The 22199-nt window shown below is 37.2% G+C and overlaps 1 protein-coding gene across 1 annotated transcript; it reads left to right on the top strand.

The window, feature by feature from the left end:
* The first annotated feature begins 297 nt into the window (after nt 1-297).
* On the top strand, nt 298-20339 carry LOC149679429 (uncharacterized). Its single transcript, XM_089835660.1, has 8 exons — nt 298-595; nt 664-735; nt 1714-1845; nt 1936-2072; nt 3704-3792; nt 4574-5230; nt 15907-16836; nt 19405-20339. Exons 1-8 carry the CDS (start codon nt 557-559, stop codon nt 20337-20339), a joined length of 2991 nt encoding a protein of 996 aa, XP_089691786.1. The 5' UTR covers nt 298-556.
* Nucleotides 20340-22199: the final 1860 nt, after the last annotated feature.

Raw genomic sequence — 22199 nt, 5'->3', positions numbered from 1 at the left:
ACTACTCTCATACAAATACAATGGTGCTACGCGGCAGAACTTAATAATCAACTATAGAAGGGTAGTGGCGTCCGCAATGTACTCCTCTAGAATTTCATTGCCGCACATGTTCCACCAACATTTTACTCCAGCCCACTATCTCCTCCAAGTTAACTCATTGAGCTTCCATGGAGCAATGAAAATGGGAGAAGTATTTGAGGTCATCAGTTAAAGACCGTTTCTGCAGAATCAAGGTCTGCAATTTTTATTCTTCCTTGATATCACTCATTCGCCTTGAAAAGTTCATATTTAGAATTGAATAATTCTCTCTTTGAAGCACTTTATTTAAAATTTCAAAAGGGAAATTAGGGAATGCTGGCAGCGTGCCGCCCTTATACCGTCGTCTGCTACCGTGACTGCTACACAATTTAAACCGAAATTGGCCCCAACATGAAGGGGTTCTGAATTTTCGCGTTAAATTTTAGTATTCTGTCTTCCCTCGCAATTTATTTGGCAACATTGGGGGAATGATTTTCGTAAAGGAAAAGTTACGTCTTTAGAGTCAGGCATTTCGGAAATGAGTTTAATAAGTCTTCAAAGTGTGGCGCTTAAAGAGGTACTTGAGAAATTATCCGTGGTTTGCGCAGGAATTTTAAATTTCGAAAAACTGGACTTTGTTTATAGGAAATGGAGGCGAATGATTGTAACTGTGATCACTTAAGCAAAGATGATGAAATAAAGCAACTAAAAGCCAAGGTGAGTTTCCAAGCCTTTAGCGTTTTGGCCAGTACAGCATGAGCCATCCAATCTAGTATCCCTTTAAAGCGAGTCTCGGCTGTGACTGTGGTTTAGTATAAAAAAAACGGCACTAGATGCTCCCATAGTCGAGGGGTGGAGTTGACTGACCCAATAAGCTTATCAAAGACTAGGTCTGGCTCCGCCCTTCAGGACGGTTTCTGATTGGTTCCTGCCTTTGGCTACATAAAATTGGTGTGTAGAAGGTTAATCAGTGTGTTACGGGCGCCGCAGTAGCTGATATTTGCTTTAAAGTATAAATCGCAGTAGAAAAACCTTAAGTAAACCAATGTTCATTGGTGGGTGATTAGAAACACCATAAGCCTATCACACATCTCTCGACCATTTATAGAGTTATTAAAGGGCACCACAAAAGCCTTGTGGGAGCTTTATGCCTACACACACAAACTGCAGCCTTGCTTATAGTTCTTGCAAAGCTACCGCGCCCCCAAACCATGGATTAACTAACGCTAGGGATTGTTCACTAACTTAGCTTTCCATGTAATGCTATCGCCAACTACATGTTCTGAATCATTCCTTGATTCCCCCAATTTATTGAACCAAAACGGATGTAGACAGCGCCATCTCTCGGCAAGATAAATCGTTTTTTTCCGCAATTTAGGCAGTATTTCAATTTTGACGTCATGGACCACGTGATATTTGGTCCAATTTTCTCATATAACTTCCTGTTAAGGATAGTAGTTGCTGCTAGGGGGCGTTTGGAACATGCATGCGTTATCTTTTTGGGGGAGCGAAATATCCCTAGCATTAGTTAATCCATGCCCAAGCCTCTGGTGGCGCCCTTGACGAAAAAACCCCTTCTGATCCCCCCTCCCTTTGTTGACGTCACTGGTTTCTCTGTTTTCTTTCTGGACACTTTAAAAGACATTCTGCATAAAAGAAAGTCCTATTTTGTAACGCAGTCTATTTCCTTTTCAGTGTAATGGTTTAATATCAAACATGAAAGAAGTGAGAATGACAATTTTATTTGCGATAAATAAGAAACTGGACGAAATTGAGCGGCTCAATGGGGTCATTAAGGAGTTGGAAAGCGAAATCAAGGATCTGATGGTTTGTAACATTCTTCATTTTCGTAGTCGATGTGAAAGAGAATCGGGTTAAAAGTATTAGCTCAATTATTGTTAATTGTTTATAACGTAGGAGGAAAGTGGAATACACGAAAAATCCGACATTGAACGCGTGAAATCAGAACCTGTTGAAAATGATTCAGGACTGAATGAACAGGAATTATCTCATCCTGTTCTGATAAATCAACAAACAGAAGAACAAATACAAAGGTATATAAAGCAAAAAACCAATGAGAACTTGTCCACGAGGGCGGAGCTAAAACTAGCCTTTGCTTATGCTAAGCTAAGCAGGCCTGTCAGCTCCACCCCTCGACTATGGGAGCATCTAGTGTCATTTGTTTGAACTAAACCATAATCAAGTCTCGGCTATGGTTAAGTTTAAGCTCAAGCATAATATTTTATTTGACTGACTAATTCGCGTCCATAAAACTTGATTCGTTAAGCCTTGCCCTGAGAATCGTGAATAAAATCAGAAGTATATAGTGCTTCGAGGGAGAAGTGGGGTAATTGTAACATGATTCTTCCCAACATCATTTTATATTTGGAGCAAGGTTACTATTAAACCAAATCACACGCGTTAAATAATTATTACTCTATTAGTGCTTAAAGGGATAGAATCAATGTTTTCCGACTAGTACAAGATGAGGGCAGTTTTAGGTAAAAAAATGTGCCTAAAATTATGTGTGCTAAAAAAAATCGAATTAAAACGTTTAAAATTAAGAAAAGTACGTTAGATATTTTGAAATTCAAACTAGCCGCAAAATATCGCCCAACTTGTTTTTACCCTCGTGACGTTACTAATGTCCACTGATTCATTCTTTGTTTGGAAATAGGAGAATGAAGGGAGCTCTAGACCTTGTATAGTAGCTTTCCACCTTCACTGGGTAAGCGGCGCATTATTGAGAAGACCCTTTTAAACATAATTCTGATTTTTCATGTTTATTATCCTTTGTTCTCTTAACTCTCGGTTACGTTGTAGAGTAAGGATGATAGAGATTTATCAAAATTGTTACAGGTAATGTCCAAAACACCACAATTTGGCGCTATTTTGGCAAAGGCTTAGCTTCCATGTATAATAATGGTATGGCCATATTTTAGCCTAATGGCCCTAATCTAGGCTTTAACATATTTTTAATTGTAATTAAACATAGTAAAACTAATACTTTGAACACCAAAAATACAGTGAAACTATTTACCTTCCTTTATAACTTTCAAAGCATCCCCGTATCGAAATTAGTTATATTAATTTGGCGAAAATGCAGAATAGTATGAAAACTCCTTTTAGGAGTAAATCTACTGTACCTCCGAGGGAGACGAGGGTCGCGGGAGTAATTTAGTTTTTCGCTCGGAGCAGTGATCGGAGCGGCGCCGAAAACTAATACTTTTAAACATTAATTAAAAATAGTTAAGTTATTAAAACTATCAATATCTATATATTTTTGAAAACGTAATTTTAGGTTCTATCTGATTTAAAAAAATTCAAGCTTTTCATTAGTAGTCAAAAGATTGATTCTATCCCTTAAACTATTTGCCAAGGCGCATGCATGCGCTTGTGGTCATTTTTGTCCCACGTCAAGACAATCACGGTTTGTGCATAGTTGATTGCTGAGGATTTAGCAAATACCAAACAGTTATAGAATTCACCCCACGTTGTGATGCCCATCTGAAGTTTGTTGAGCAGGAAAGCAAATGTTCAAAAAGGGGTCCTTCGCCTGGGAAGAATCATGTTACATGATATAACTAAAGAGTGTCACCCTTTTTCTATTATCCCCTTCTGATAAAATGTGTTAATCTTTTATTACTGTTGCTACATCAGTTTTAACGATTTTTTATTTGGATAGTTCGCAAAGTATACCAGCTGAGATTACCAACAACATTTACCAAAGTCTGCTTAAAGTGGAAGCCACGAACCTCGAGCAATTTGGGATAGGTATGGTGTCACATTATTGTGATTCTGACACGCAACCTGATGTAGTTCCAGTTTGATAAAACTATTAGGGTTAGGCCTGTGCGAGTACCCGGTACCCGAAAATTACCCGGTCGGGTATCGGGTCGGGTACCCGACCCCATACCCGAAAACTTAATTTCTTAATACCCGAAATTATTCGAATATTTAAATTTTCCCGCTCATTACCCGTGACAAGGCTTAGGACAATCGGGTATTGGTTTGGCAAAGTTTCTTGAACTTAGAAGAACTTAAGTTTGAGTAAACTTTTCCACAATGCTCAGTATTATTCATTATTTCAATCCTCGCTAATAGCTTAAGGTGGAATTCGTAAACGTCGGACGCAACGCAATTTAGTACAGGCAAAGGCAGGGCGTCGTGCGCAAAAGGCGGAAGTTTGCGCACGACGCCCTGCCTTTGCCTGCACTAAATTGCGTTGCGTCCGACGTTTATGAATTCCACCTTTAGCGTCTTATTTTTGTACTTTTCGCCATAATGGTATCCAAGTCTTTCATGACACTTATTTTTTTCACAAAAAAAAGTATTTCATCCCGATAAGTACCCGATATGATTTTTTGCTACCCGAAAAGCACCCGACTAATGGTAGTTTAGCTAGGCCTAATTATTCGAGTACCCGTTAGAAATCCGGGTACCCGACCCGATACCCGATTGGAAGTTTTTTCAACTACCCGTACCCGACCCGAAACCCAAAAATCACTACCCGCACAGGCCTAATTAGGGTTATTTTTTCGTTTTGATCATCAAGGTTCGTTGGTAAAAGCCGAAGGTGCTTGCAATATCGAAGGAACGCTGACTGAAGAAGACATTAAGGAAGAATCCCCTGAATGTGATGCGGAGATTGGCAAAGGAAACACGTCCCGAACTAAAACTACCTCAAAAAATGCGCGTTTTACAACGCGAATTATGAAACTATGTATTCCTAAACTCAAATGCCGTGACGGAGTTCCTTTACTTAACCTTGAAGGCGAAGCGCAGTTCGAAATGTCTCCTGTCCCAACGACAGATTCGCCTCCCGAGAACAATCTTAGCGTTAACGATTCTTATCCCAAATCACGAATTTCTTCGACCAAGAGAGGAAATGAGAGAATAGCAACTCGATCCAAGAAATTGTGCCTTGAAAAACATGGGGAATTGTCGTCGCTTGACGCAAATAAGGAAAGCAATTCTCAGGAAGAAGGTCCAGAGGAGAATCTTGATGATAACCAGTGCAAAAACACCTTGACCGATTCAAAGAAAACTGATAATAGACAAAATGAAACTATGAAACTGTGCTTGCCAAGCGATTTACCAAAAGTACCGATTGAAGTTGAAGATAATACTTCAGTGTCCGGCTCTGATACACCCGAAAGTAGCTCGTCAAGTAGTTCCGAAAGTAATACAACTTCTGCCAGTTCGGAAATTGGTAAGTCATTTTACGCTTAGGGTCAGCAACGATTTTCGGGACTGGAACATAAGACTCAAAAATCGTCAAAATTGAGCCACTTACAGTAGAATTTAGAAACCTCACCAAAAACAGAGGATGTATCGAAATTTTCTAGTGGTAGTTCCCCTAACAGGTTTTTTAACCCCGTCCTTTCTAACCCTGATCACTTTCTGTCTTCCCTGGCATTTTTCAACCTCATCCTCAATCTTTAGCATGTTAAATCTTAAGTTTCTAAAAATTTTGTCTCATTTAAATTAATACGTTTTTAACTTTAAATTTGAACGGAAAATCGTCCCGGCGAATAATATTAAGCTCAAAACTTGGTTACCTAAATTCAGCGGTTGAGCCTGAGCTCCGTGGCCACCGGAGGAGACAAAATTCCCTTTTAAAAATGCAGGTACCCGGCCGTCCTTGGTGTCTTAAGGAGCCCAAGCAAACGTTGCTCAGATTGATAAGACCTTAGTGCTTTACTCCCAATGGTCTTTCAAACTGTGAATAATTTCATCTAAAGAATATTTTAGAGAACTTACTCCGTCTTTATAGCAGTTCTCGAATCTGTGCAAGTGGTTAGTCGGTTCTTGAGGTTGTGTCGAAGGAACCGCGTCACCGAATAATTGTCCTTCGCTTGCTAGGAAATCTATACGATGCGTTTCAATATATCGTGTAGCTCACCTAGGGCCAAGATGCATAATTTTTATCATATTACTGATAATGAAATATGAAACGATTTATTATTGAAAATGTAATGGATACAATTTGTAATATACGGCAGTCATATCATTTTCCCTTCCAATTTATTTTATAAGCATATTTACATTTAAAAAGTTTCTTAATAATTAACAACCATTAGTTTCCACTTTCTGGTAAGTAAAATCTTCGGAGGTAGTCATCTCGATTCGGAGCGGTATTAATTTTGTTTTCCGAACTTGTTTTCTTTAACTTTGTGCCATTTTTGTCCTCGGCATGACCGGTTTTATCAAGTGCTATTGAACAGTGCTGTGTGTTTGATTCAAATTGTGACAAATTTCAGTTTGTTTGCTTTCTGAAGGAAAATCCGAGAAGCAACGTTCAACTCTTTGCAAATATCTCCTGAATATAAAAGTGATCTTGAACGTCACATTAAAAATGGTACTGAAGAAAAACGCTTCAAACTTGATTAGTGTGACTATACTAGCTCTGAGAACGGTTCTTTGATCAGACACGAACATGATTTAACTGCTCTGAGATCGACGTTGTTTTTCTTAATAAAATCCGAATATATTTTTTTTATCTTCCAAAAATCTCCAATGTGGGAGACACGTCACGGAGTCCCTACCGGAAAATCAGTGTGTTCAGCTTTTAAACCTAATTCCGCTTTAAACTTAGATGAAAACTAATCTTGGTCAAAATCTATTCATAATTGGAATGATTTTGATATTTAAAAGAAAAAAAATAACCGTACAGTATATAGGCCGGGGTCACCTTACAATAAATTTAGCTAGCCCAGGCAAAACGTTAATATGGCCGGGGCCATCTTGTTTAATGAAGTTCGCCTGAATAATTTGTATTTTTAGCCATATCGTAGTATACGATAGGCTCTTAGTTTGACCCGAGCCGTTGTAGTAGTAGTAGTAGTAGTAGTGGCCGGGGTTGTCGCTTCGTTATCGTCAGATTTTAGCTTAAAAGGAACTTTATATTACCACAACCCACCCATAGGGGTTACTGGGCTCGGTTAGAGATTTAATTTTAATTAAATTTTTTCAGGTCAGACCCGGGAATCGAACCCGGGTCGCTGGCGTAGTAGACAAACATTCTACCACTGAACTATAGAGACTTGTTAGAAACCCCGAGTTTTTTTATTATTTTTTTTTATCTCTAAAATGTCGGGGTGGTGTGGGGTGGGGTACCTCTTAATCTGTGGGGTCGGATACTTTTGAATTTTTATCTGTGGGGTCGGATACTTATGAATTTGTATGTTTGGGGTTTTTATATTTATTTTCTTTTTATGTATGTGCTAATTAAATAGATAACGATTTTCCCCGTTTCCTACCGCGCTCCTCATGTGTTTCGTTCTCGTTCGGTAGCTATCGTCATGTATGTTATAATTGACTGGAACGTTTTGGCGGTTAATTCAAATGTGGGTTTAGATAGAGCTAACATAGTGTTAAATGAGCGTTATGCGTTTGATCATTTTAGTATTGCTAAAGGTAATTCGAGGGGATAATCACTAAAATGCGTAATCACTATAACTAAACTTTCTCTTTCAAACGTTTCTGGGCATAAGTCCTTGTTAGAAATTTATAAGATGCGATAAGTGTGCATCGGCATACGTCTATGTTGTAAACTCATCGGGGGGATTATCACCAAAACTATCTGTTCTTCGATTCGCCGGAATATTAGAATTACAGCATAAGTAAATTTCTACAGTTATAATTTTATCACTGTTTAGATTAGGGAATCGAGGGGCTATTAACTCTGACTTTATGCACGGTACATCATTTAAGCATTGAAAAAGATAGCGCTATTCACTCATTAGGGTAAGGTATAGAGGGGTTATCCACTCATTAGGGTAGGGTATAGAGGGGTTATCCACTCATTAGGGTAGGGTATAGAGGGGCTATTCACTCGTACGATATGGCTACTATTACGAGCCCTTGGGCCGTCTTGTTGATACTAAATTGTAAATGATGTTTGTGGTTTCTATGTTTTTCTGTAGGAAAATTCGAGAAGAAACGTACAACGGGGCTCAAATATTCAACTAAATATAAAAGGGGCCTACAACGTGGCGTAAGAAAGGGTAACAATGAAAAACGCTTCAAATGTGATCAGTGTGACTATACATGCAAGCATAAGGGCTGTTTGAACGTCCATCAGCGCATTCACAGTGGTGAAAAACCGTTCAAGTGTCATCAGTGTGACTATGCTACTGTCCGTAAGTGTACTTTAATCGCACATCAACGCATTCATAGCGGTGAAAAGCCCTTCAAATGTGATCAGTGTGATTATGCCAGCACAATGAAGAAAAGTTTGAGAATACATCGACTCATTCACAGCGGTGAAAAACCCTTCAAGTGTGATCAATGTGAATATGCCAGCTCGCAGAGCTGTCATTTGAACGTCCATCAGCGCATTCACCGTGGTGAAAAACCTTTCAAATGTGATCGGTGTGATTATGCCTGCACGCACAAGAGTAGTTTGACCAGACATCAACGCGTTCACAGTGGTGAAAAACCCTTCAAATGTGATCAGTGCGACTATGGTAGCAAGAACAAGAGTAATTTGATCATACACAAACGCATTCACAATCGTATAGACAGTGCTGAAAAACCCTTCAAATGTGATCAGTGTGACTATGCAAGTGCGTGGAAGAGTGATTTGATCAGACATCAACGCATTCACAGTGGTGAAAAACCCTTCAAATGTCATCAGTGTGACTATGGTAGCAAGAACAAGAGTAATTTGATCGCCCATCAACGCATTCACAGTAGTGAAAGACCCTTCAAATGTGATCAGTGTAACTTTGGAAGCACTCAGAAGAGTAGTTTGATTGCACATAAACACATTCATAGCGGTGATAAGTCCTAAATGGGTACATATCGGGCTGTTTAACAAAGTTTCTTCAGATAATGTAATGTGCTTTAAGCACATTAATATTTAATTACAATTATCTCTGCAAAGATTTAACGGCTCGGGCTGGATCGAAATTAAAATTCACACTAAGGCATAAAGCAGACTGTGCGTTGTCTCTAAATAGAGACTCAGACGGTTCTATAAGTTTAACTAATCGAATCAGGGGGAAATCTTCCATTCCCCCTCCCTGATCGAACTCGGTTACATCACTGCAAATATATTCAACAGTCAGATTTGTAGACCTCCTAGGTTCACGTGGGATATCATTCAAATAAATAATATAGAATGTGTTTTATAAGTATATTTTTATTACCCTACAATTTTTTTTCAAGTTTCCGCAATCTCAAAGCATATATTGGGTTAGGTAAGATCAAGTCTTTGGAGACCGCTGTTTCGACTCGGACACATGGATTATTTCTGTTTCCAAACTCGTTTCTTTTAATACATTCAGTGTGTGATCGGTGTGATTATTCTAGTACCCGTAAGAGTACTATAATCGCACATCAAGGCATTCATAGCTGTGAAAAACCCTTGAAACGTGATCAGTGTTATTTTCCAGCACATTGAAGAATAATTTGATCAAACATCGACGCATTCGTAGTGGCGAAAGACCATTCAAATGTGATCAGTTTGATTATGTCAGCACCCAAAAGAATATTTTGATCAGATATCAACGTAACAATCACAATATATATAATATTGTATATAACCCTTTATTTAACTATAATAAACCATATTTGATATAACAAATGGTATATAAGTAATTATATCTTCGTTATTAAAGAATAAAAATTTTACCATAATAATTGATTAATATATTTTTGCTTTGAATCTTAATTTGCTTCTTTAATAACTTCATCGTTGTCATCACTTCTTGTGCTAGTTGGTTTCAACAGAAACAGGAAAGACTGCAAAATTGTCTCTAACTTTACCCTTGACTTCATACTTGTTTTTTTCACTACATTGTAGGTGTTATCATGCACCTACGGAGCTTTAATGGCAGTATATGGCTGTTCATATTGTCACGTGTATTTTATTATACGTTGATCATGCGAAAGTTTGCGTTCAGTTTTACCCAAATTTCTAACGTGGGATCAAGTTTGAAATTTGAATCACATATATATATATATATATATATATATATATATATATATATATATATAGGGTGTATCAGAAATGGACGTAGGAGCGGAAGTATTTGGGTTCCTGGGGCCAATATAAGGCGAAACTGTGGTATGACATTTTGTCGTACGCCAACCCATTTGGAAGTTACTTGAACCTAAAACTTGCTAGTTTGCATAAATCACAGCATGTTGACTTTTTATAAAACAGTAGGAATTAAGTTCAAGATAGTATGATTATTGCAAATTAGTGGTTGCCAGCTGAAACAAAAAAAGCCTTATAGCCATAGAGTTTATAGTCAATTTTTAAGGAGTAGAAAGTTGTACAGTTGGTGACTCATAAAGAACATCAATGTAAAACAACATGTTACGATTTAGTGTGTCGAAACAACTGACCGATACTAACGGGAAACGGACAGCGATAAGTAGCGCAAACTAATAAGGAACACCGACATAATGCTTCGTTCTTCAAACAATCGAAAGGTTGCATTTAGTTTAAAGATTAGGTTAATGTTGCAACTTATCGAAATCAGTATTCGTGAATAAATGTTAGTGGGCGAATGTTTGGGATGGGATGTTGGGCAACGCCTGTTAAGGATTAAATTTTACAAATTAATTTGTAAAATTTAGTCCTTATAAAAATCAAGAAATAATGAAGAAACCTAAATGTTGAAAATGAAATAAAATTTGTTATGGTTCAAAGTGACCAAAAAAGGGAACATTCCTTTCTCCAAAAAATTACAGTGAGGGAGTAATGGCGTTTTTCTTGGGGCCTCACCCGAAACTTCACCCGTAACAAATTAGGTACGCTATGTTGAATAGCGTACTTAGGAGTGGGCTTCATGAAACCTAGCATTCCTTCTCAAGGTCACACACTACTAACTTGTTCAAGAAAGGGTTGAAAGGCTCATGATTGGCCTACACTGATTACGAGGTACCACCAAAAGTAATAGCAGAGAAAAATTTTAAGAAGAAATTTTCGTTCTTAACCTCGGAAACGAACGGATAACCGCCAATAAAAATAAAGAAGATTTGAGAAAAAAACCGAAAGTGGAGGGTTAACTTAAAACTAAGAAAAAACTTCGCAAATAAATTAATAAACGATTAAACCTTAGTAAATTTTCAGACCACCTTAAAACTTTAGACTAATGACGTTTACTAACTGGTAGCAATCTGCCAGCGTTGAGAACGACAGGAGACCTACGTCCAATGCTAGATGCAATGTAATGTACCCATAAGGAAATGTACATTCTTACTCCTTAGAATTATTCTATGAAAATTGCCAATAAAAACGGTAAAAAAGGTACTTCTTTTAAAGGTTCAAAGTGTTTTAAAGCATGTAAAAAATAGTTTGTTAATTTAATGGAAACAAGACGTCGCCGGATATGTAGTCTTGTACACGAACCAAAATGAACGCTTTTGCAACCTTTCGATTGTTTGAAGAATGAAGCAAAATGTCGGTGTTCCTTATTAGTTTGTGCTACTTATCGTTGTCAGTTTACCGTTAGTATCGGTCAGTTGTTTCAACACACTAAATCGTAACATGTTGTTTTACATTGATGTTCTTTATGAGTCACCGACTGTACAACTTTCTACTCCTTAAAAATTGACTAAACTCTATGGCTATGAGGCTTTTTATGTTTTAGCTGGAAACCACTAATTTGCAATAATCATCCTATCTTGAACTTAATTCCTACTGTTTTAGAAAAAGTCAACATGCTGTGATTTATGCAAACTAGCAAGTGTTAGGTTCAAGTAACTTCCAAATGGCTTGGCGTACGACAAAATGTCATACCACAGTTTCGCCTTATATTGGCCCCAGGAACCCAAATACTTTCGCTCCTACGTCCATTTCAGATACACCCTGTATATTTGAGAAAGTTGTTTGTTAGTTTTTTATGACACACGCAGTCACAATTAGTTAATTTCCAAATTCGACCAAGCTGCGGGGTTGATATCAATGATACCAGGAATTAATAAAATCTTTCACGTTCCCATGTTATCCCAAACCGTAAGGTCAAACCTTAGGAAACCTCTGTTTCGACTCGGACATCGATTATTGTTTCTGAACTTGTTTTCTTTGCCTTTGTGTCTTTTTAAGCCTAAGCATAACCTGTTATAACAATTGCCTTTAAACATTGAAATGTTTGTGACGCGAGTTGTTTGATATCATATGAAGTTTTGATTTATTTCCTTTCTGTAGGAAAATCCAAGAAAAAATGTTCAACTCGATACAAATGTTCACCTGAAAATGAAAGGGAGCTTGAAATTGACAACCGAAAGGATACCAAGGAAAAACGCTTCAAATGTGATCAGTGTGGCTATGGTAGCAAGAACAAGAGTAATTTGATCACACATCAACGCATTCACACTGGAGAAAAACCCTTCAAATTTGATCAGTGTGACTATGCTAGTACGCGGAAGTATGATTTGATCAGCCATCAACGCAATCACAGTGGTGAAAAACCGTTCAAATGTCATCAGTGTGACTTTGCAAGTACGCAGAAGAGTATATTGATCACACATGAACTTCTTCACAGTGATGAAAAACCCTTCGTATGTGATCAGTGTGACTTTGCAAGTACGCGGAAGATCGATTTGAACGTCCATCAGCACATTCACACTGGAGAAAAACACTTCAAATGTGATCAGTGTGATTATGCCTGCACGCACAAGAGTAGTTTGATCAGACAGCAACGCGTTCACAGTGGTGAAAAACCCTTCAAATGTGATCAGTGTGACTATTCAAGTGCGACCAAGAATGGTTTGATCATACATCAACGCATTCACACTGGTGAAAAACCCTTCAAATGTGATCAGTGTGACTGTGCAAGTACGCAGAAGTATCATTTGATCAGACATCAACGCATTCACACTGGTGATAAACCCTTCAAATGTGATCAGTGTGACTATGGATCCACGCAGAAGGGTAATTTGATCGCTCATCAACGAATTCATAACGGCGAAAAACCCTTCAAATGTGCTCGGTGTGACTATAAATCTACACGGAAGATCAGTTTGATTACGCATCAACGCGTTCATAGCGGTGAAAAGCCCTTCAAGTGTGAACAGCGTGACTATGGTAGCGAGAACAGGAGTACTTTGATCAAACACAAACGAATTCACAGTCGTGAAACACCCTTCAAGTGTGATCAGTGTGACTATGCAAGTGCGCGGAAGAGTAATTTGATCACACATCAACGCATTCACACTGGAGAAAAACCCTTCAAATGTGATCAGTGCGACTATAAATGTACACAGAAGCATAATTTGATCAAACATCAACGAATTCATAGCGGCGAAAAACCCTTCCAATGTGCTCGGTGTGACTATAAATGTACACAGAATATTAGTTTGATCGCACATCAACGCATTCATAGCATTGAAAAAACTCTTCATGTGTGATCAGTGTGATTATGGCAGCACGCAGAAGATTAGTTTGATCAGACATCGATGTTATAATCACATGGACTAATTAAAGGATTGTAGTTAAGCATACTCAGCAATTTAAAACTTGGAAAGAACCATTTCAAAAAGTGTTAATTGCGCAACTTGTTTTCATTTTCGTTTCAAACATTACCGTTCTTGACAACTGTAGTAGATGCTCACTAACAAAATGTTTTCGATCATAGAAAAATTATTAAAAACTAAAAAACCTATCGTGACGGGATAGTCACAGGGCAGGCTACACGGTTTTACAAAATTGTGGAATGTAACAAGCCTAACGTCTTAACGGAAAACTGGTAGTAATACGATGTTTGTGTTAGTTATTTATAAAACCTTCACGACAATATTTAATGTAACCCTTTTTCTAAACTATAATTAACAATATTTAATATAACAAATGGTATATTAGTAATTATATCTTCGCTATTAAAGAGTGATATTTTTACCATAATAATTCATTAATCATAATTTGCTTCTTTACTTTAACTTCGTCATCACTTCTGGTGCTAGTTGGTTTCAGCAGAATCGAGAGACTGCAAAATTGTCGCTAAGCTTAACTTTACCGTTGAATTCATGATTGTGTTTTTTTCACTTCTTAGTAGGTGTTATCATGCACCTACAGAGGTTTAATGGCAGAATATGGCTGTTCATATTGTCACGTATATTTTATTATACGTTTATTATGGGAAAGTTTGCATTCTGTATACACAAGTGTCTAACGTGGGATCAAGTTTGAATCCTCCACGTTTTCAACGCATATAATAGATTTGGTAAGGTCAGGTCTTTGGAAACGGATGTTTCGACTCGGACATGGATTATAATTGTTTCTGAACTTGTTTCGTTTGCCTTTGTGTCTTTTTAAGTCTAAGCATAACTTGTTATATCAATTGCCTTTGAACAGTGAGATGTTTGTGACGCGAGTTGTATGATATCATATGAGGTTTTAATTTATTTCCTTTCTCTAGGAAAATCCAAGAAAAAATGTTCAACTCGATACAAATGTGCACCTGAATATGAATTCGAAAGGATACCAAAGAAAAACGCTTCAAATGTGATCAGTGTGACTATGCTAGTACGCGGAAGTATCATTTGATCAGACATCAACGAATTCACAGTAGTGAAAAACCCTTCAAATGTGATCAGTGTGACTATGCATGTTCGTGGAAGGCTAATTTGATCAGACATCAACGAATTCACAATGGTGAAAAACCCTTCAAATGTGATCAGTGTGATTATGCAAGTGCGTGGAAGACTGATTTGATCAGACATCAACGAATTCACAGTAGTGAAAAACCCTTCAAATGTGATCAGTGTGATTATGCATGTAAGCGGAAGTATGTTTTTATCACACATCAACGCATTCATAGCGGTGAAAAACCCTTCAAATGTGATCAGTGTGATTATGCCAGCACAATGAAGTATAATTTGATCAAACATGAACGCAGTCACAGCGGAGAAAAACCCTTCAAATGTGATCAGTGTGATTATGCCAGCACAATGAAGCATAATTTGATCAGACATCGACGTTATAATCACATGGACTAATAAAATGGATTGTATTTAAGCATACTCACTAATTTAAAACTTGGAAAGAACCATTTCAAAATGTGTTAATTGCGCAACGTGTTTTCATTTTCGTTTCACACATTGCTGCTCTTGACAACTGTAGTAGATGCTCATAAGAAAAGGTTTTCGTTCATAGAAAGATTGTAAAAACTAAAGTCCTAACGTCACGGAATAGTCACCGGAAAGGCTATATGGTTTTATAAAATTGTGGAATATAACAAGCCTAACGTCTTAACGGGAAACTGGTAGTAATACGATGTTTGTGTTAGTTATTTATGAAACCTTCACGACAATATTTAATGTAACCCTTTTTCTAAACTATAATTAACAATATTTAATATAACAAATGGTATATTAGTAATTATATCTTCGCTATTAAAGAGTGATATTTTTACCATAATAATTCATTAATCATAATTTGCTTCTTTACTTTAACTTCGTCATCACTTCTGGTGCTAGTTGGTTTCAGCAGAATCGAGAGACTGCAAAATTGTCGCTAAGCTTAACTTTACCGTTGAATTCATGATTGTGTTTTTTTCACTTCTTAGTAGGTGTTATCATGCACCTACAGAGGTTTAATGGCAGAATATGGCTGTTCATATTGTCTCGTATATTATGTTATACGTATATTATGGGGAAGTTTGCATTCTGTATTACGCGAGTGTCTAACGTGGGATCAAGTTTGAATCTTCCACGTTCTCAACGCATATATTAGATTTGGTAAGGTCAAATCTTTGGAAACCGCTATTTCGACTCGGACATCGGTTATTGTTTCTGAACTTGTTTTGTTTGCCTTTGTGTCTTTTTAAGCCTAAGCATAACCTGTTATAACAATTGCCTTTGAACAGTGAAATGTTTGTGACGCGAGTTGTTTGATATCATTTGAGGTTTTAATCTATTTCCTTTCTGTAGGAAAATCCAAGAAAAAATGTTCACCTCGATACAAATGTTCACCTGAAAATGAAAGGGAGCTTGAACTTGGCATTCGAAGGGATACCAAGGAAAAACGCTTCAAATGTGATCAGTGTGGCTATGCTGGTACGTGGAAGTCTCATTTGATCGAACATAAGCGCATTCACAGTGGTGAAAAACCCTTCAAATGTGATCGGTGTGACTATGCAAGTGCATGGAAGAGGGATTTGATCAGACATCAACTCATTCACAGTGGTGAAAAATTCTTCAAATGCGATCAGTGTGATTATAGAGGTACGCAGAAGTCTCATTTGATCACTCATCAACGAAGCCATAGCGGTGAAAAACCCTTCAAATGTGATCAGTGTGACTATGCAAGTGCGCGGAAGAGCGATTTGATCAGACACAAACGCATTCACAGTGGTGAAAAATTCTTCAAATGCGATCAGTGTGATTATAGAGGTACGCAGAAGTCTCATTTGATCGAACATCAACGCATTCACAGTGGTGAAAAACCCTTCAAATGCGATCAGTGTGACTATGCAAGTGCGTGGAAGAGGGATTTGATCGCTCATCAACGAAGCCATAGCGGTGAAAAACCCTTCAAATGTGATCAGTGTGACTATGTAAGTACGCGGAGGACTGATTTTATCAGACATCAACGCATTCACAGTGGTGAAAAACCCTTCAAATGTGATCGGTGTGACTATGCCAGCACAATCAAGTGTAATTTGATCACTCATCAACGCATTCACAGTGGTGAAAAATCCTTCAAATGTGATCAGTGCGACTATGGATTCACGCAGAAGAGTGATTTGATCAAACATCAACGCATTCATAGCGGTGAAAAACCCTTCAAATGTGATCAGTGCGACTATGGATTCACGCAGAAGAGTAATTTGATCAGACATCAACGTAATAATCACTTGGACTAATAAAATGGATTGTATTTAAGCATACTCAGCAAATTTAAAACTTGGAAAGAACCATTTCAAAATGTGTTAGTTGCGCAACATGTTTTCATTTTCGTTTCACACTTTGCTGTTCTTGACAACTGAAGTAGATGCTCACTAAGAAAAAGTTTTCGTTCGTGGGAAAATTGTAAAAGCCTATCGTTACGGATTAATCACCGGACAGGCTATATCGTATTATAAAATTGTGAAATGTAACTAGCCTAACGTCTTAACGGGAAACTGGTAGTAATACTATGTTTGTGTTAGTTATTTATAAATCCTTCACGAACAGTGTTGAATATAGCCTTTTATTTGACTATAATTAACAATATTTTATATTAAAAATGGAATATCATCTTCGCTATTAAAGAATAAAAATTTTACCATAATAATTGATTTATATGTTATTGCATTGAATCTTAATTTGCTTCTTTAATAACTTCATCTTTGTCATCACTTCTGGTGCTATGGTTTCAGCAGAAAGAAGAGAGACTGCAAAATTGTCGCTAAGGTTAAAGGGGCTGTCCAACCCCCTCTCCTTTTTACCCACCCGCTATGTTAAGCTCTATGATCGTCGTTTGTCCCACTGTCCGAACAGCCCCTTTAACTTTACCCTTGACTTCATACTTGTGTTTTTTCACTATTTTTTAGGTGTTATCATGTACCTACAGAGGTTTAATGGCAGAATATGGCTGTTCATATTGTCACGTATATTTTATTATACGTTTATTATGGGAAAGTTTGCATTCTGTATACACAAGTGTCTAACGTGGGATCAAGTTTGAATCCTCCACGTTTTCAACGCATATAATAGATTTGGTAAGGTCAGGTCTTTGGAAACGGATGTTTCGACTCGGACATGGATTATAATTGTTTCTGAACTTGTTTCGTTTGCCTTTGTGTCTTTTTAAGTCTAAGCATAACTTGTTATATCAATTGCCTTTGAACAGTGAGATGTTTGTGACGCGAGTTGTATGATATCATATGAGGTTTTAATTTATTTCCTTTCTCTAGGAAAATCCAAGAAAAAATGTTCAACTCGATACAAATGTGCACCTGAATATGAAAGGGATCTTGACCTTGACATTCGAAAGGATACCAAAGAAAAACGCTTCAAATGTGATCAGTGTGACTATGCTAGTACGCGGAAGTATCATTTGATCAGACATCAACGAATTCACAGTAGTGAAAAACCCTTCAAATGTGATCAGTGTGACTATGCATGTTCGTGGAAGGCTAATTTGATCAGACATCAACGAATTCACAATGGTGAAAACCCTTCAAATGTGATCAGTGTGATTATGCAAGTGCGTGGAAGACTGATTTGATCAGACATCAACGAATTCACAGTAGTGAAAAACCCTTCAAATGTGATCAGTGTGATTATGCATGTAAGCGGAAGTATGTTTTTATCACACATCAACGCATTCATAGCGGTGAAAAACCCTTCAAATGTGATCAGTGTGATTATGCCAGCACAATGAAGTATAATTTGATCAAACATGAACGCAGTCACAGCGGAGAAAAACCCTTCAAATGTGATCAGTGTGATTATGCCAGCACAATGAAGCATAATTTGATCAGACATCGACGTTATAATCACATGGACTAATAAAATGGATTGTATTTAAGCATACTCACTAATTTAAAACTTGGAAAGAACCATTTCAAAATGTGTTAATTGCGCAACGTGTTTTCATTTTCGTTTCACACATTGCTGCTCTTGACAACTGTAGTAGATGCTCATAAGAAAAGGTTTTCGTTCATAGAAAGATTGTAAAAACTAAAGTCCTAACGTCACGGAATAGTCACCGGAAAGGCTATATGGTTTTATAAAATTGTGGAATATAACAAGCCTAACGTCTTAACGGGAAACTGGTAGTAATACGATGTTTGTGTTAGTTATTTATGAAACCTTCACGACAATATTTAATGTAACCCTTTTTCTAAACTATAATTAACAATATTTAATATAACAAATGGTATATTAGTAATTATATCTTCGCTATTAAAGAGTGATATTTTTACCATAATAATTCATTAATCATAATTTGCTTCTTTACTTTAACTTCGTCATCACTTCTGGTGCTAGTTGGTTTCAGCAGAATCGAGAGACTGCAAAATTGTCGCTAAGCTTAACTTTACCGTTGAATTCATGATTGTGTTTTTTTCACTTCTTAGTAGGTGTTATCATGCACCTACAGAGGTTTAATGGCAGAATATGGCTGTTCATATTGTCTCGTATATTATGTTATACGTATATTATGGGGAAGTTTGCATTCTGTATTACGCGAGTGTCTAACGTGGGATCAAGTTTGAATCTTCCACGTTCTCAACGCATATATTAGATTTGGTAAGGTCAAATCTTTGGAAACCGCTATTTCGACTCGGACATCGGTTATTGTTTCTGAACTTGTTTTGTTTGCCTTTGTGTCTTTTTAAGCCTAAGCATAACTTGTTATAACAATTGCCTTTGAACAGTGAGATGTTTGTGACGCGAGTTGTATGATATCATATGAGGTTTTAATTTATTTCCTTTCTCTAGGAAAATCCAATAAAAAATGTTCAACTCGATACAAATGTGCACCTGAATATGAAAGGGATCTTGACCTTGACATTCGAAAGGATACCAAAGAAAAACGCTTCAAATGTGATCAGTGTGACTATGCTAGTACGCGGAAGTATCATTTGATCAGACATCAACGAATTCACAGTAGTGAAAAACCCTTCAAATGTGATCAGTTTGACTATGCATGTTCGTGGAAGGCTAATTTGATCAGACATCAACGAATTCACAATGGTGAAAAATTCTTCAAATGCGATCAGTGTGATTATAGAGGTACGCAGAAGTCTCATTTGATCACTCATCAACGAAGCCATAGCGGTGAAAAACCCTTCAAATGTGATCAGTGTGACTATGCAAGTGCGCGGAAGAGCGATTTGATCAGACACAAACGCATTCACAGTGGTGAAAAATTCTTCAAATGCGATCAGTGTGATTATAGAGGTACGCAGAAGTCTCATTTGATCGAACATCAACGCATTCACAGTGGTGAAAAACCCTTCAAATGCGATCAGTGTGACTATGCAAGTGCGTGGAAGAGGGATTTGATCGCTCATCAACGAAGCCATAGCGGTGAAAAACCCTTCAAATGTGATCAGTGTGACTATGTAAGTACGCGGAGGACTGATTTTATCAGACATCAACGCATTCACAGTGGTGAAAAACCCTTCAAATGTGATCGGTGTGACTATGCCAGCACAATCAAGTGTAATTTGATCACTCATCAACGCATTCACAGTGGTGAAAAACCCTTCAAATGTGATCAGTGCGACTATGGATTCACGCAGAAGAGTGATTTGATCAAACATCAACGCATTCATAGCGGTGAAAAACCCTTCAAATGTGATCAGTGCGACTATGGATTCACGCAGAAGAGTAATTTGATCAGACATCAACGTAATAATCACTTGGACTAATAAAATGGATTGTATTTAAGCATACTCAGCAAATTTAAAACTTGGAAAGAACCATTTCAAAATGTGTTAGTTGCGCAACATGTTTTCATTTTCGTTTCACACTTTGCTGTTCTTGACAACTGAAGTAGATGCTCACTAAGAAAAAGTTTTCGTTCGTGGGAAAATTGTAAAAGCCTATCGTTACGGATTAATCACCGGACAGGCTATATCGTATTATAAAATTGTGAAATGTAACTAGCCTAACGTCTTAACGGGAAACTGGTAGTAATACTATGTTTGTGTTAGTTATTTATAAATCCTTCACGAACAGTATTGAATATAGCCTTTTATTTGACTATAATTAACAATATTTTATATTAAAAATGGAATATCATCTTCGCTATTAAAGAATAAAAATTTTACCATAATAATTGATTTATATGTTATTGCATTGAATCTTAATTTGCTTCTTTAATAACTTCATCTTTGTCATCACTTCTGGTGCTATGGTTTCAGCAGAAAGAAGAGAGACTGCAAAATTGTCGCTAAGGTTAAAGGGGCTGTCCAACCCCCTCTCCTTTTTACCCACCCGCTATGTTAAGCTCTATGATCGTCGTTTGTCCCACTGTCCGAACAGCCCCTTTAACTTTACCCTTGACTTCATACTTGTGTTTTTTCACTATTTTTTAGGTGTTATCATGTACCTACAGAGGTTTAATGGCAGAATATGGCTGTTCATATTGTCACGTATATTTTATTATACGTTTATTATGGGAAAGTTTGCATTCTGTATACACAAGTGTCTAACGTGGGATCAAGTTTGAATCCTCCACGTTTTCAACGCATATAATAGATTTGGTAAGGTCAGGTCTTTGGAAACGGATGTTTCGACTCGGACATGGATTATAATTGTTTCTGAACTTGTTTCGTTTGCCTTTGTGTCTTTTTAAGTCTAAGCATAACTTGTTATATCAATTGCCTTTGAACAGTGAGATGTTTGTGACGCGAGTTGTATGATATCATATGAGGTTTTAATTTATTTCCTTTCTCTAGGAAAATCCAAGAAAAAATGTTCAACTCGATACAAATGTGCACCTGAATATGAAAGGGATCTTGACCTTGACATTCGAAAGGATACCAAAGAAAAACGCTTCAAATGTGATCAGTGTGACTATGCTAGTACGCGGAAGTATCATTTGATCAGACATCAACGAATTCACAGTAGTGAAAAACCCTTCAAATGTGATCAGTGTGACTATGCATGTTCGTGGAAGGCTAATTTGATCAGACATCAACGAATTCACAATGGTGAAAACCCTTCAAATGTGATCAGTGTGATTATGCAAGTGCGTGGAAGACTGATTTGATCAGACATCAACGAATTCACAGTAGTGAAAAACCCTTCAAATGTGATCAGTGTGATTATGCATGTAAGCGGAAGTATGTTTTTATCACACATCAACGCATTCATAGCGGTGAAAAACCCTTCAAATGTGATCAGTGTGATTATGCCAGCACAATGAAGTATAATTTGATCAAACATGAACGCAGTCACAGCGGAGAAAAACCCTTCAAATGTGATCAGTGTGATTATGCCAGCACAATGAAGCATAATTTGATCAGACATCGACGTTATAATCACATGGACTAATAAAATGGATTGTATTTAAGCATACTCACTAATTTAAAACTTGGAAAGAACCATTTCAAAATGTGTTAATTGCGCAACGTGTTTTCATTTTCGTTTCACACATTGCTGCTCTTGACAACTGTAGTAGATGCTCATAAGAAAAGGTTTTCGTTCATAGAAAGATTGTAAAAACTAAAGTCCTAACGTCACGGAATAGTCACCGGAAAGGCTATATGGTTTTATAAAATTGT

Source organism: Phalangium opilio, unplaced genomic scaffold, assembly GCF_054372755.1.
Source record: "Phalangium opilio isolate 3A_F unplaced genomic scaffold, DU_Popi_V2 ptg000041l_1, whole genome shotgun sequence".
Taxonomy (NCBI): domain Eukaryota; kingdom Metazoa; phylum Arthropoda; class Arachnida; order Opiliones; family Phalangiidae; genus Phalangium; species Phalangium opilio.
Note: the sequence above shows the minus strand (reverse complement) of the source record. Positions and strands in the feature narration are given on the sequence as shown.